Source organism: Myxocyprinus asiaticus, chromosome 36 (genome assembly GCF_019703515.2).
Source record: "Myxocyprinus asiaticus isolate MX2 ecotype Aquarium Trade chromosome 36, UBuf_Myxa_2, whole genome shotgun sequence".
NCBI classification, from domain to species: Eukaryota; Metazoa; Chordata; class Actinopteri; order Cypriniformes; family Catostomidae; genus Myxocyprinus; species Myxocyprinus asiaticus.
In genome coordinates, this window is record NC_059379.1 from 10,689,871 (window position 1) to 10,704,328 (window position 14,458).

At 38.9% G+C, this 14,458-nt stretch overlaps 1 protein-coding gene across 1 annotated transcript in view; it reads right to left on the minus strand.

The window, feature by feature from the left end:
* LOC127426931 (bifunctional heparan sulfate N-deacetylase/N-sulfotransferase 2-like) overlaps positions 1 to 14,458 on the minus strand; it is a 109,911-nt gene that overhangs the window by 22,208 nt on the left and 73,245 nt on the right. The window contains exon 2 of the mRNA XM_051674114.1: positions 83 to 1,489. Within this exon, the coding sequence (XP_051530074.1) occupies positions 83 to 1,117 (1,035 nt within the window). The 5' untranslated portion in view covers positions 1,118 to 1,489. The remainder of the gene's footprint in view (positions 1 to 82; positions 1,490 to 14,458) is intronic.

The following is a 14,458-nucleotide window of genomic DNA, read 5'->3' on the forward strand; positions in this document are numbered from 1 at the left end:
ACAGGAGCGGCAATAACAAAATTGCTACGCAAGTCGCACACTGCCGCCTCCCCCCGCAAAAAGCAGATGAGAAAGCTCTTACCTCCACATCTGCCACTTTCATGCGCGTCCCCTCCTTCCCAACAAAGATGTCATCCACGTCCACTAGCAAAAATCTGTCCAACGACAGACTTAACCGTCTACCAGTTAAATAACCCACAGCATCCACGAACAACAGCTTGTGTAGCCAAAAAGACAAATTGCCACCAAAAAACACCCGTTGGATTCCATCATAAAGGCCTAAGTCCTGGACAACTGTAGCCAGCAGCACTCTCTGTTGGTGGAAGTGTGTTTGGACCTGATTGGGTTCTGCTGGTCTGGGGCTAGCTAACAGAACCGGCTCATAGGTGCTGTGGTTGGACAGGAAGGTGGTCCAGTTGTCTGCAGGAAGAGGGCCAGGTTCCAGTTCATTAGGTTTGGTGATGTAGAGCAGTGGGGCAGCAGGGTTGACTCTGTAATCCCAAAGTGGAAGGTTGGAACGCAAGAATAAAGGGAAGCCTCTGAGCTGAGCACTGGATGGTGAGTTTTCATTAGCACGGTAAAAGCCGATGATTCCTACTCCGTAGTCTTGACAGTATTTATCCAGTAACTGGCGGTTCCATGAGTCCAAGTTGACATACTTGAGCAAGTTCTCATAGACAATGAGCGTGTATCGCCCGCGACCTCGCCAAGCTAAAGGAGGCATCTCACCCTTCCCTGGAGCGATTTCAGTGCGGTAATGAAAGCGGCTTGACTCTAAAATGGCAACGATCTCTTGTCCAAGTTGGGAATAGATGCTCTCCACAAAGAGTAATACCACAGGCTCTGTCCGGGAGTTATCCACTGTCCTTACTGGGTGTCGCCGCAGGCTGACTTGCGATGGCAAGAATAGTGGAGTCCTTTGTCCGCCACCAACTAATGATGCAGCAACACAATCCCCCAATGGGAGTGGCAAAGGGGCCTCCTTGATCTTGGGTCCAGCACTGACGTGGTAAGCTAGATAGGCCATGGAAAGCAGGCAAAAGAGGATGAGCGCTAGGATCAAGCGGTGGAGACCTTGATGCCGGACAACTCGAGCCAACTTCCTTAATCCAGCCATGGCTGTCTGGTCCAGGTGGGATGGCAGGGACAAAGAGAGGGCCAAGACTCTCACTGAGAGAGGGGTAGAGGAAAAGAATGTCAGGAACTAGACAGGAGTGGAGTTGCCCTGCCAGGAAACAACCTTTAAATCTAGGTCACCATGATCCCCATAGCCTGCGACGAAGTCGCCACTGCTCTGACTTCTCAGTTCTTGTTTCGCACTCCTTTGTCCATAAAACAGCCCTACAGGTAAGCAGCTGGAGGCATCATGTGAAGAGAGGGCTCGTGTTCTTTCGAGCGTTACTCCTTCAGTCAAAAACTTTCTGGGGCATGCATCTGTTTGTACAAATGTGGTGTGAGAAAAGTCTTCTAGGAGAATAACCTGTTCATTCTGAAAGAGAAAAGGGGAAAGACAGAAACAAAGTAAAGTTTAGAAGGATCGAAAGAAGCCTGTATACCTTAATGATACTTAGATGAGACAATTTTACAACACCTACACTCTGGATAAGCATAACTTAATAATAATAAATTTAAGTTCTAGGAATATTCGCGGAAATGGTACAAACAGGGAATAAAACATTTTAGTTCAATTTTTACATCAATATTTGTAGGAAAATTAGATTGACCACCACTCAGAACAAGTGTGAGTGAAGACAAAACATACTGCAGCACTTGATCAGTGATACCTTATTTATTTGAATCCTACCAAAATGCAAACTCAAAATGAGCTCAGAATATGTCTATAGCTTGTTTAATTTGTAAAACCTTAAATATGCTTTAGTTTTCCACGTGCCGTTCTGTCTTGTGACGGAAATTTCATCATCTGCACAGTCTGCACGGACTGTCCACATACAGAAAAGTTTTTGTAGCCTCGCAAACCTGGAGTTGACTGTACTAAAGTGTATCACAAAGCAATCATAGCATTATGCGCCAAATGTGTCAAGAGTATACCTTTAAAAGGCTAGAATGTACCACTGTGCACGAGATGCAATGACACACAGAAATCAAAGCACACCCTAGCTTTAAGGATGTACAGATCCTTTGTACAGCTAGACTTCAAGAGTTTTCGTGTAATAATAAACACGTTGGAATCAAGGTGCGCTAATTCCTCACAGTGTTTTTTTTATTAATGTGCCTATGCTCTACTTCAATGGCTTTATAATGAAGTAAAACTGAAGTTCAGCACTTGTTTTGCAAAGAACCAAAATCCAATTAAGATAAATGAAAAATCAAGTGAGTAAATGATTCCAATATATCACAGTTTTTAAACGCAATACATGTAACATAAGTGTGTACGTAATTGTGTACGTAACTTGTTCATGTTTCCTACTGATTCCCACACCAAACAAGAAGAGTCACAAAATAATCGTGGGAATTTCAGAATGGAATCATGCTGCTATCTGAACTGTACTCTTTTAATCTCCCAGGAAAACACTTGGGCGAAGAGCTTCTCCCTGGGGTCAACATATTAAAGAAGGGGCCACTCAGTGCCTCCATAGAGAGTAATGAAGGTGAGCCATCTGCTGATTTTTCCATAAGATGACACACATAAACACATTTTCAATCACTCATACACATACACACACACAAACACACACCCCTGGCCCATTAACACTCAATGTACCCATCATCAAATCTACCCTAAAGTCTACATGAGACCTTTTCCCAGGGATCCAAAAATAACTCCACCCCATACCACCCCATAGTCATGCTCCCCTGATATAAGCTTTCAGGTGTGACTGGAAAATGTGTGCTAGTGTGGGTCAGTGTGCTATGTGTAGCCTATACGTAGCATGTGTATACAAAGTGGGCATTAAGTACTAAATGTCAGTGTGGTGGTCTGATTACTGCAAAAATATATTCTCTTAATCAGTATTTTGTATCGTTTTCCACTAAAAATATCTAAAACTCCTTAAAACAAGATAATAAGACTTCTTTTAAGACAATTTACTATATTGTATTATATAATTGTTATTATACGATATTGAATAGTTACTTTTCTTGTTTTAAACATGACTCTCATAATTTTTTTTTTTTTTAGATTTAAATACAAAACAATAAAAAGTTGAAATTAAGTAAGTAAATTTATCTTGTTTGAAGGATATTTTGATAGTTCTACAGGAAAAGAAGACAAAAAATGATTTTTGGCAGTGTTTATCATAAGTTGGTTTCTGTTCCAATGACATTTGATTACTCTTTATTATCTTAATGGAAGCCATGGACATTTTTGGTGGATCCAACTAATCAGACTGTACTGTAGATGAAGCAGAAACCTGAAGCCGTGAGAAATGTGAGTTCTAATTAAGTAGGCCCAGCAATGACCCAAACAAGTCCTGTTGCCTCTGGCATTATCACCTTTAACACTGCAGTATTTGCTAGCAGTCCTTTCATTCTCATAAGCCTAAAACACAAAAGTCATTTTGGGGCATCTGTATTCAAATGGCACAGGGAAATATCATTAAGTTTGACATACTGCATTAAGCTTCTATTAAGTTATGGTCTAAATTCTCTCACTGCTTTTATTGGTTAAAAGTGCAGAAAAAGCTGTGGATGTAAAGCCTTTTCTGCACCACAGATCCAGAGAGTTCCATTAATGATTAGTCTCTGAGAAAAAAAAAAAAAAAAAAACAGAATGGCAGAGCAAGAGGAATTTCAGAGATAACATATAAGCTGACTTAGCCATTTTATCTTACATTATACCATATAAATGGATATTTCCAGTTGCCAAGAATAACTCTGATACAGAATTTAGCAAAAGAAACCTAATACAGCAACAAAATGTACAATACTGGCTGTGCTTAAGTGCACAAAAATATTGCAATATTACTAAAGCCTTTGGTCATAATTCTGATCATGTAAAGGCCTTTTTGCACCAAACAGCGATTTCTCGCTGCGATTAATTTTTTAACCGAAACAATGGATTCCTAATGAGCCCTTCACACCTGGAACGAATATACGCACTGAATTGTGTGTCGACAAAGCAAAGCTTTTTTTACCGTGAGTGTGAGAGGAGAGAGTAGAGTTACAGAGCCAGTTAATGGATGGGGATTATTAGGAGGCCATGACTGAGAAGGGCCAATGGGAGAAATTTGGCTAGGACACAGGGTTACACTCCTACTCTTTACGAGAAGTGCCCTGAGATTTTTAATGACCACACAGAGTCAGGACCATGGTTTAACGTCTCATCCGAAGAATGGTGCCTTTTTACAGTATAGTGTCCCTGTCATTTTACTGGGGCATTAGGACCCATACAGACTGCAGTGTGAGCACCCCCTACTGGCATCCCTAACACGCAACATCACCATGGATTGTATTACGTTTGCGTATTCAGAACATTTCAGCATGGACTGTATGTTTTCACCTCAGATCAGCATGGATTGCTTGTGAACCAGTCAATACATGATTCAAGCTTTGCTAATGAACTGTTATTGAATGAGCATATTAAAGATGGGGCAGTTAAAATCTCTATTGGACCCGATGCAAAACCATAAGTAAGGAGTTTCATTCATGAATATTTCAAATTTCATGACTGTTTTTTTTAGTTAAGGTGCCACTTGCAATGTATTAGGTGTATGTTCTGTGTAAACCCTGAAATTTAATTTTATAATGTTGTAGAGCTTGTTATTCATTTTCTTCCAATTGAGTTTCAAATATGGCTGTATTGGAGGGGCTGCATGATTTTAGCCAATCATAACAGTGGGCGTTTACAATGAAGTCTTACAGGGCCAGAGAATTTAAAACTCAGCGATTCAGACAGAGGGCCAGAAACAGGGTTCAAAATTACTATATTATTAAATTACTTTTTGGTGCAAAAATAACTTTACTAACATTATAAGCGGACCTCAGGAAAGATAATAACATTATAAAAAAAGAGTATGTCATGACCCCTTTAATAAACAACTGTACAGATCTTAGTGTTTTTATTCACTAAATATTAATAAAATTAATGCTGTGCACCGTATGTCTTTGCATCAAAATGCCTTTGTATACCAAAAACATGGTATTGTATCCTCAAAATCATTATTTCTGTGCAATTGTTGATAGTCTTTAACAGCTGTCGTTGGGAAGTATTAAAATATCTAATTATAGGTCAGACTGAAGATGGTTTTGTTGGGTGAGGTGTATTCATTGCATTATATAGACCCGTTGAGCATTTAAATGCTGTCACGTTTAATTAGTAACATGTTTTGAGCAAATTTAGATACACATGCAATAAGATACAATCAGTATAGTTCAAATTGACAACATCAGTCATTATATGTGTGCATTACGCATTGATTTTAAACAAATGTACTTAACACAAGTACTGTACTGTATTTACAGAATGCCTGGCAGTGGCATGTAATCAGCATTGTTCCAAATGATAACATGTTTTAAATGCTAATATTATTTTTTACACTCAATTCTTTCTGATCACCCTTCAGACTGTGCACATGATAATACTGCTAGTCAACTCGTCCAGCAGATGAACTGAAATAATTCGTCAAGTGTCTCAAATGTTTTCTTTTTGGTTGAGCAAATCAACAACAAACTCTTCATCACTGTTGCAGCTTGTAGAGGAATCAGTTTTCTTTTTTCGATTTGCTTGTAAAGTACTTTTTCTTCTTCTCATCTATCATAGGCGGAGGGCAGACCAGCTGAAAGGTGTGTTTAGCCACCTACTGTACCAGGGTAAAATTGCTGGTCGATTAGCACCACCTATTTTAAAGGCATGAATGTGCTAACGGCGGTCATTCACATCGCTTTTTATGTGCAAGGACCATTTGTTGGCGATTCACCTCTCATAACTACATCGCCTTTGGTGTGAAAAGGCCTTAAGCATCCTTACCGCCATATCTAGTTTAAGCCATATTATGGTTTCAAGATACCTGAATAAGAAAGCTGGCATATGCCTGTATTAATCAGAAGTTTTGGTCATGTAAATTGAAAGCGTAAAGTAAATGTATTAATCTGATTACTACAACCAGGTTAAGACAATATTCCAGTTTGCAGATATCTGAATACGACAGCTGGCATATGCAGGTCATGTAAATTGTGAGCATCATTGTAACAGCATAAGGACGGGCAAGGAGGAGGCGGGAACCTGCTGAACAGTCAACATAAAGGTTTAATGATATATCTCAACTTAAAACAACATAAGACGCACGCGGCATGCTGGGGGTTTCCCCGGCTGATTAGCCCGATTCAGGCCGGGAAAACCCCCAGCATGACGCACTCCATTCCTGGAGGGGGGGGCGTTGTCCTTTCACCTTTTGGAGCCCTGGGAGAGACAAGGGGAGGGGAGGGCGCAATCGCCCGGTCCTCAACCGCTCCTCCGCCCACTGGCGGACACCAGCTCGCTCCTCCCCCAGCAGATGGCAGCGAGTCCTCCAGTCCCTGGCGGATGGAACCGATCCTCCCCTTCTTCGGCGGATGACAGCGGTTCCTCTGGCTCTCGGTGGCCGGCAGCGACTCCTCCGTTCCCAGGCAGACAGCCGTGGCTGCTCCCCTGGCGGATGGCAGTGGCAAGGACTCCGCGACAGCGCATCCCTCCTCCCTCCCAGGTTTTGGCACCAATGTAACACATAAAGGACGGGCAAGGAGGAGGCGAGAACTGGCTGAACAGTAAACGTATGGTTTAATATAAAACTCAACTTAAAACAACATAAAACATAAGACAAACAGATACACACAACGCGGCCACATGCGTCACTCTCTCTCGAACTGGCGCCTCCGGTTAGTCTTTATCCCCCTCCCGGCTGATTTGCCCGATTCAGGGCTGGCCATGTGTCCTCACGGGCCGGCCCCGCCCTCCTCCTCGTCACAGTTATGTAGAGTAAATGCTTGAACATTAACCAAGTTCAGCCAATATTCTGGTTTACAGCAGAACATTAGTTTATGTCTAGGCATCACAAAAATCGTTTTATACGATTTTTTATAAAAATAGAGTTTTATGAGAAACAGACAATTGTGAAAGTCCAGCTGTGTTGTCATTATTTCAGAGAATGTTTCTCCTGTTTTATTTTTTCTTCATACAGTATGTAATCTTTTGTTAAGCACATGGCATGGTCAAAGATGCTTTTCAAGAACATTTGATTTGAACAGAAGCAGTGCAGTCTGTGACCACAGCATGGAGTGAGAGCTTTACAGAGCAGCTCCACAGAGTCTAATGCAGAAGAGCAGAATGAGTTCAGCCTGAGGCGAGTCTGAGGGCCGCCAGCCTCATGACACACACAAGCTGATGACATTCTGCAATAGTCCTTAGAACACTTTCTTCCCACGACACTCAGAACACTTCAAGTGATTCCACAAACACATTCCTTTTGACTTTGGTGTACGGTTCCATTCCTTCCTCTGTGGAATCATTATGCTGGCCAACAGGGTTCTGTTCTTCCAGGCTAATGCAGTCAGGATTGTGTGCGTCTGGCCAAGAGAACAGCTTTATGGGACACTGTTCTTTATGACTGGAAGCCACCTGCTCTATGGAATGTCTTCTCAGCTTTATATAAAGACAGAGTGTCAGGTGCCCACTGGTTGAAAGATGATCCACAGGTAAAATAAGGACAAAGACTTCTGCAGAAGCCATTAGAGCTGTGATTCACGCTGTTGTGGCCTATAATTCATTTAACTGTTGAGACAAAGCCATTCATAAAAGCTTGAGACATGCTATGCACATAAGGTACAAAAGACTGTGCTTTTTTTTTTTTTTGTTTTTTTACGAAACTACATAATAAAAAATTAAGGTCAAATTTTATAAAGCAAGTTAATTCCTGTTAAATTCCAAGTTAAATACTGTAGATGTAGTCCCTGACATGTAAACTAAGATTAATAGTGTAATTAATATGTGTGCTGCACAGGAATATACACATTACCTTAGTGAACAGGTGGTGTGCATCATAGCTGTTATTATATTTTGTTATTACTGTATATGCTGGAAAGCTGTCTTGACCAAGCAGCCAGGACTGGAACTATTGGTTCTACTCACTACAAAACATGCATGTTTCATTTTACTTCTGGAGTTTTTCCCCCTTTTTTCATAGCATGTTGAAGAACATACAAGAAATAATAATAAGATGAGGGGAAGAGTCAGGAAATGTTGCAAGCCGGATTCAAACTAAGCTCAACCACAAGTCTAGTCTACACACTCAAGAAAAAAAAAGACCTTTTTATAGAGAGGAGAGAGAGATTGTAGATGTTAACGAACAATGAAGAAGTTTTATCTCCCATCTCTCTATCTTCTAAAAATAAAAGGCGCACAGAGATAACCGCTCTCATTAGCCAATTATAAATATTTTACAGCAGAAGATTACAGTTAAATAGTTCTCTATTAGTCTGGATATTCATCAATTGACTTCAAAAAGTGTGAGAGATTTAGCGAGAGAAAAGGTGTTACTGTGGAAGTGAGGAAGTTTAACTATAATTAGGTTGCTTAAGTAGCACCATCTCTCAAATGACAGATTGAGATAACACTCTGAAGTGTTTATGTTTAAGTCTTCAGAGACTCAATATGTGGCTGACAAAAGCTTGTTGAAAAAATAATAATAAGTCAGTAAATAACAAGTTAAGACTGAAAATGCATTTAAGGTAAACATGAAATAAAAATGTACCCTATATACAGTAGGTCCCAGTCTTATTGTGCATAATTTTGGAGAATGTTTTTCCAAAGAAAATATTTGTCTTCCAAATTTATCAATCAACAGGTAACAACATACTATGCCTCTGAAATGACTTTCCTTTTAGGCTGACATCACAAAACCCTCTTATTTTTAAACCCCTCCCCTCCAACCACCTGGCTCCATTCAGGTACGAACCTCACTTTTCGCAATCCAATCAATTCCAGATGGATTAAATCAAATGTAGATTAAATCTAAATTTTTTCTTGTTTAGTATCCCATTTCATCGTGACAAGCGATAAAAGCCATTTCAGTATCACTTTACAATAAGGTTATATTTGAAGAGATTAAAAACATTACTTGTCAACATTTCTTTCAACAAAGAATATTACCTTTAAAACACACATTCATCTTGGTTATTGTTCATATATTTTTAAATTAAAAGTTGTACACTTCAACATTAATGCATTATGATCTAACAAGAACTTAATGAACATTGCGTTCAAGATTAATAGAAGCAGTAAAAAATATTGTTCATTGTTAGTTCATGATATCTAATCCTTTAACTCATGTTAACAAATAGAATCTTACTGTAAAGTGTTAACTCTTTTTTTTTTTCCATGTAAATCTGAGTTTTTGTTCCAAGCGATGAGTGACATGGCATTTTGCCAATCACTTGGTTTCTATTTCCATTGTGTCCCTCTGGGTAGCTCGGCACACTGCAGAATCTCATTGGTCTAAAATCTTGCTATATATAACTGTACATTAAACATCAAATATCTTCTGATTGCTGGTGATTGTGTTTTATCGTGCAACATTTTCACTTTTAGTATGGATAAACTAAGTGCTTATTGCTGGAATCTTGTCACATTGTGCCTGATTAAGACACAGTGTCACTCTGTGAATCATTACAGAAGTAAAATGGGTTGTAAATGTAATGTCATGTTAACTTTAATTATCTTGAATTAACTTTAAGATTATCTTCACATGCTCAGTAATCTGGCTGTTACGAACTGTAAAAACCATCTTCTCGCACCTCAAAAGTCGATCTTCACCAATCCCCTGTCAAGAGTGTCTTTTCATCTGTGCCATCACCCCTTGGCTGTGCAGCTAATGCTGGCTTACACAGCCAATACACACATATTTAACATGATGAAGGGTTTCCTATTGAAATGACCAGCTGCAGAGAGGTGAAAGAAGGTGAAAGTAAATGCTAGTGAGACAGTGGAAGTGGGAGGAGAGGAGACTGTGAATATGTTTGGGTTTTCAGGTAAGGATGAGTATCAGCATGTCTGTACAGGGAAATATCACAGCTGGTTTGTACATGCTGTATACTTAGTTGAACCATTTTTAACATAACAGAGGAATGTTTTCTACTTGCCCCAAGAACACTTGGTGAAATAAAACCAAATACAGGCTCAAAAAACAACCATGACTGACTGTAACTGTGGACATTAGGGTTGTCATGATATGAAAATTAGTCGTTAGATTCGTTACCAATACCAGTGAGATTTCATGTTTCCTGATACCAATTTCAATAGCACAATATCCAAAACCCACTATCGGTCAACCTCTATTCACAATGTAATCCACATATTAATGCCGAACCGATTAGTACGGTAAAATCAGTTTTAGTTTCGTAAATTGCTTTTGTTTTTAATAAATCTTAAAAAATTAAATGACTGAACAAAAATCCTCCTCTAAATAAGAATAATTCACACCATCTTTTTCTGCAATTTGGACAAAACATACATTTCAGTTAAAATGTGTTTTTGTGTTTTATGACCTTTTAAGCACCTTTTTTATTTCACTCAGTAACAGACAAACAGTGAGTAAAACACAAAGAAAATCGTATCTATAAGCACGTTTTTTTTAAATGCATTTAAGCAAAATTATGTCAAAATGGTAAGATTATCCAAGTGATTATATTACTAATTACACTTTCAGTCATGTAATTTGTAATCAGTTTTGGATTGAAATTCAAAAGTAATCCACCCAGCACTGGCAACTGAATATTGTAAAAGGGCCTGTTATGATACTGCAAAACATAAAAATGGCACAGTTCAGCTATCAGCACCTGTCTAAGTTTATGGCAACTGACAATCCTGATAATGAATGAGTAAACTCATCTATGACTGTTGTTATTAAAACTATGGGTTATATGCTGTTAATAAAGTCAAATTATAACTTGTGTTTACAGCCTACAGACTTATAAATCCCTGACCTTATAGATATGTTTGCTCTTCCTGGTAACTGTCAACCCACCTTTTGGTTCCAGAACTATTTTTCACATTGTTTTTTTCTAAAGTGATTTCATAAAATACTTCATAAAAGCCATGAACCAAACCAACCAGTTTTGAGTTTGAAAACTGTTCAAAAAGACAAATGTTCTGAACATCTTTAATGAAGGAATGAACTGCAATCCCATGAAGCATTATGAATGACGTAATCGAATAAAAAATGATGAAAAAAATATAAAACTATTGATTTAATATTATAATTTGCATATACATTTTTAAATATATAAAATTCAATATATATAATTTTGCAAAAAATTTGAATACATGCAAATATATCAGTAATTTGAAAGTGTAGGGAGACCGACTCGATTGCGTCATTCACAGTGTGTCATGGGACTGGGTGGTAGCTGCAGAGCTCGTTTGGTGCACTTTGTTTGCCTTGATTCTTTGACTGGTGGATCGTTTCCCTTCAGGATCATGGGTAGTAAAGTTCTTCACCAATAATTCCACTATTAAACAATTGTTTTATTTGAAGATTAAATAGCACAGACAGATGGCTTCAACAGAATCATATACCATCAATGAACAACCTCGGAGCTCATGGTAGGTCTGTCTTTAAATAATTGAATGAATTTATTGTTAAAAATCGATTCCTTTATGGAGAAAATGAATGGGATTTTTACATCCAGAACAAGACTGCTGCACTCTTTAGGGGCAAATTAATATTTCCGTCATGGCTGACTTGACAGCACTAACAGCACTATAGAATTAATATAAAGGGACCTAACTGAGTCCTTGCTATTGATACAGCCAACTTGTTTAGCTGATATTATTATATGTGTAGGCGATTTTTAAGATTTTAGTATCAACTTGGTACCAAAGTAAAGGTGCTTTTGACATCCCTAATGGACCCAACCACACAGCACACTACCCATTATGTTCAGGAAAAATCCTGTTTCCACATGGCTAGACTCTTGGTTTTTTGCAGGGAATGGATCTCTGAAGGGAACCATTTCATATTTGTGCGAAACTTTGAAGACAAATTAATACTAGTTCAGGCATGATGAAGGGCAGCTTCCCTGGGATCTTTTGGCAGTTAGTATTGCCTATGCCAGAACAAGACAGTGGTGGACATGTAGCCTAGGTTACAGATATTTCAAATGCAACCTTTTTATGGTTCTACACCGGAATCATGGCTTGCAATAGTGTTCTCTGTGGTGCTGCTGAATTAACAGTACCACAGCAAAAGATACATATTGCATGACTAGTGTAGTCCGATTCAGCAGGGGATTCCCCCGCTGCAAAAATCTGAATTTAGTAGTTAACACTGGCTTGCAATGATTGCCCTTGTCCATGCCCTGATCCAACTGTCAGTCAAAGAGAGATGACCACAGTGGTGTACACACACCCTAAACGCCTGTCAAATCCATTTTGGAAAACACTCCTTCAGACATCACAAAAACACAAACAGCTATTAGAGCTGTCAGCTCCCATTCACAGCCGGTTTGACTGACAATTTCTCTGCCCCTTCTCTTGACAGTCTCTCATAAACACAACAGATTAATGCAGACAAACAAAAGACAAGCGTAGCAGGTAATCATTCCATCACAGGAATATAAATCAAGCTCCACACAGCATTAAAATCCAAAATCGATTTCAATCTTCTTGCTTCAGCGTCTCTTCCTCTTTTATCTCTGAGATATTGTATTAAAAGATGTCTTTATCCAAGGTTGGATGCTAACAGTCTCCCAGCAGTTCAGGTTGGGACTCTCAGGGAGGACATGGATATGGACTGAAGAACAGTTATCCCTTTATAGCCGAGTTCAAGTTAGGAAATTCTATTAGCTAGAATGGCTTGAGTTTTCTGATTTATAGAGTGACATGTCCACCTCACAGCCAGGGGGAGCTGTTAGAAACAACCAGTCAATCAGTTTAAGCTATCGACCCAATGCAATCAGACTTAATGATTTAGAGAGAGGGGGAGAAAGGGAAAGGAGAAGGCAAAACACATATAAAGAGTAGATAAAAAGAGGACAGAGACAGACTACTGCTGCGTCCGATTATCCATACTTCCCTACAAAATACAGTGGTATGCCAAAAACAGTATGCCAATGTAGTATGTGACTCCAAATCCTCAATATGGTACATACTTAGCAGTAAGCGAGAAATACCTGGATGACCTATTTTACGATCCCATAATCCTTAGGGAGCTAAGGAGACATCACATTAAAAACGCTGGATTTAAAACAACGGTGGTGAACCGTGAGTCAGATGGCTCTTTTCAACTGTAATTGATATATATAGCAAGAAATTTGATCTTTGTGCTTCAATGGTGCTTGTTTAACAAAACCAGAATAGATTATTTTCGCGGTTGTTGTTATTTCACCATATATTCAGGTTACGGGACAAAACCCACATCCCTGGATGAAGTACGTCCGAAATCTATTTATACTACTTGCATGCACCTAGAACTTACTGTTTTGCCAGCCGAGAAGTGCGTCCTTCATCAAATACCGTACAGTACGTGATTTCGGATGCAGGGTATAGCTCTGTTCCAAAATCTTGTGAGTTGCCTACCTAGACAGCATTTGCCTAGAACTTGCATGCTGCCTTCTAAGATACCTTCATTAGGCCAAATTCTAAGGCAGCATCGTATACTGTGCTTTGTGAAGATGGCAATCCAAGAATGCACTGTTGACTCAGTGAAAAAAATCCATCCAATTTGATGTATAAGAGACATGTTTATAAATATACATCATTCAAAACAAAAAAAGTATAAAAATTCTGACAATTTAATTTCACGTGTTATGCATTTTTGTACTTATAAGAGTATCGAGTCATTAACTTAGCAACATGCTAACGTCAAACCAAAGTCTTTCTAGGCAAGTTAGGTAACTCCACTGCCATCTTCGGAATGCTCCCGGGATGCTATTTTCTATGTAAACAAGCGGCTTACAAGTGCAGCTCCTATTTACTTGAACAGGGAAAGACCAAAACAGTTGGTCAAGATTACGATCAAAGAACATATTTCAAAATCTGACAACAGAAATGGTATCATAAATTGTGCTTCTTTACCTCAGATTATGCTAAAAACAAAATTTTCCTGGCTTGTATAGCTAATGCGCATGTGCTTTCTCGATTGACAGGCGATGTCTGTATCTAAAAGGTGATTGGCTCTTTTACCTTCCTTTCTATATCTGTTCAATGTTAGGCATTCCAATTTCTCCCATTCATTTTAACAGAAGTGGTCCATCTCTGCTAAATAATTTCTGGTCAAACTCTATTAAAAAGAGGTTCTATTTCACTTAGGAATGCTAGCTTAGAAGGCAGCTACCTATGCAGACAATAGGTTTTGGAACACGGTCCAAGCGAATTGTCTACCTACTAGCATTGAAAAGAAATTCCGTGTTCAATACAAGTTAAGCTAAATTGACAGCATTTGTCACATAATGTTGTTTACAGCAAAAAATAATTTTGACTCGTCCCTCCTAACACACATATTGTTTATGCCTAGTGGCTATACTTTTG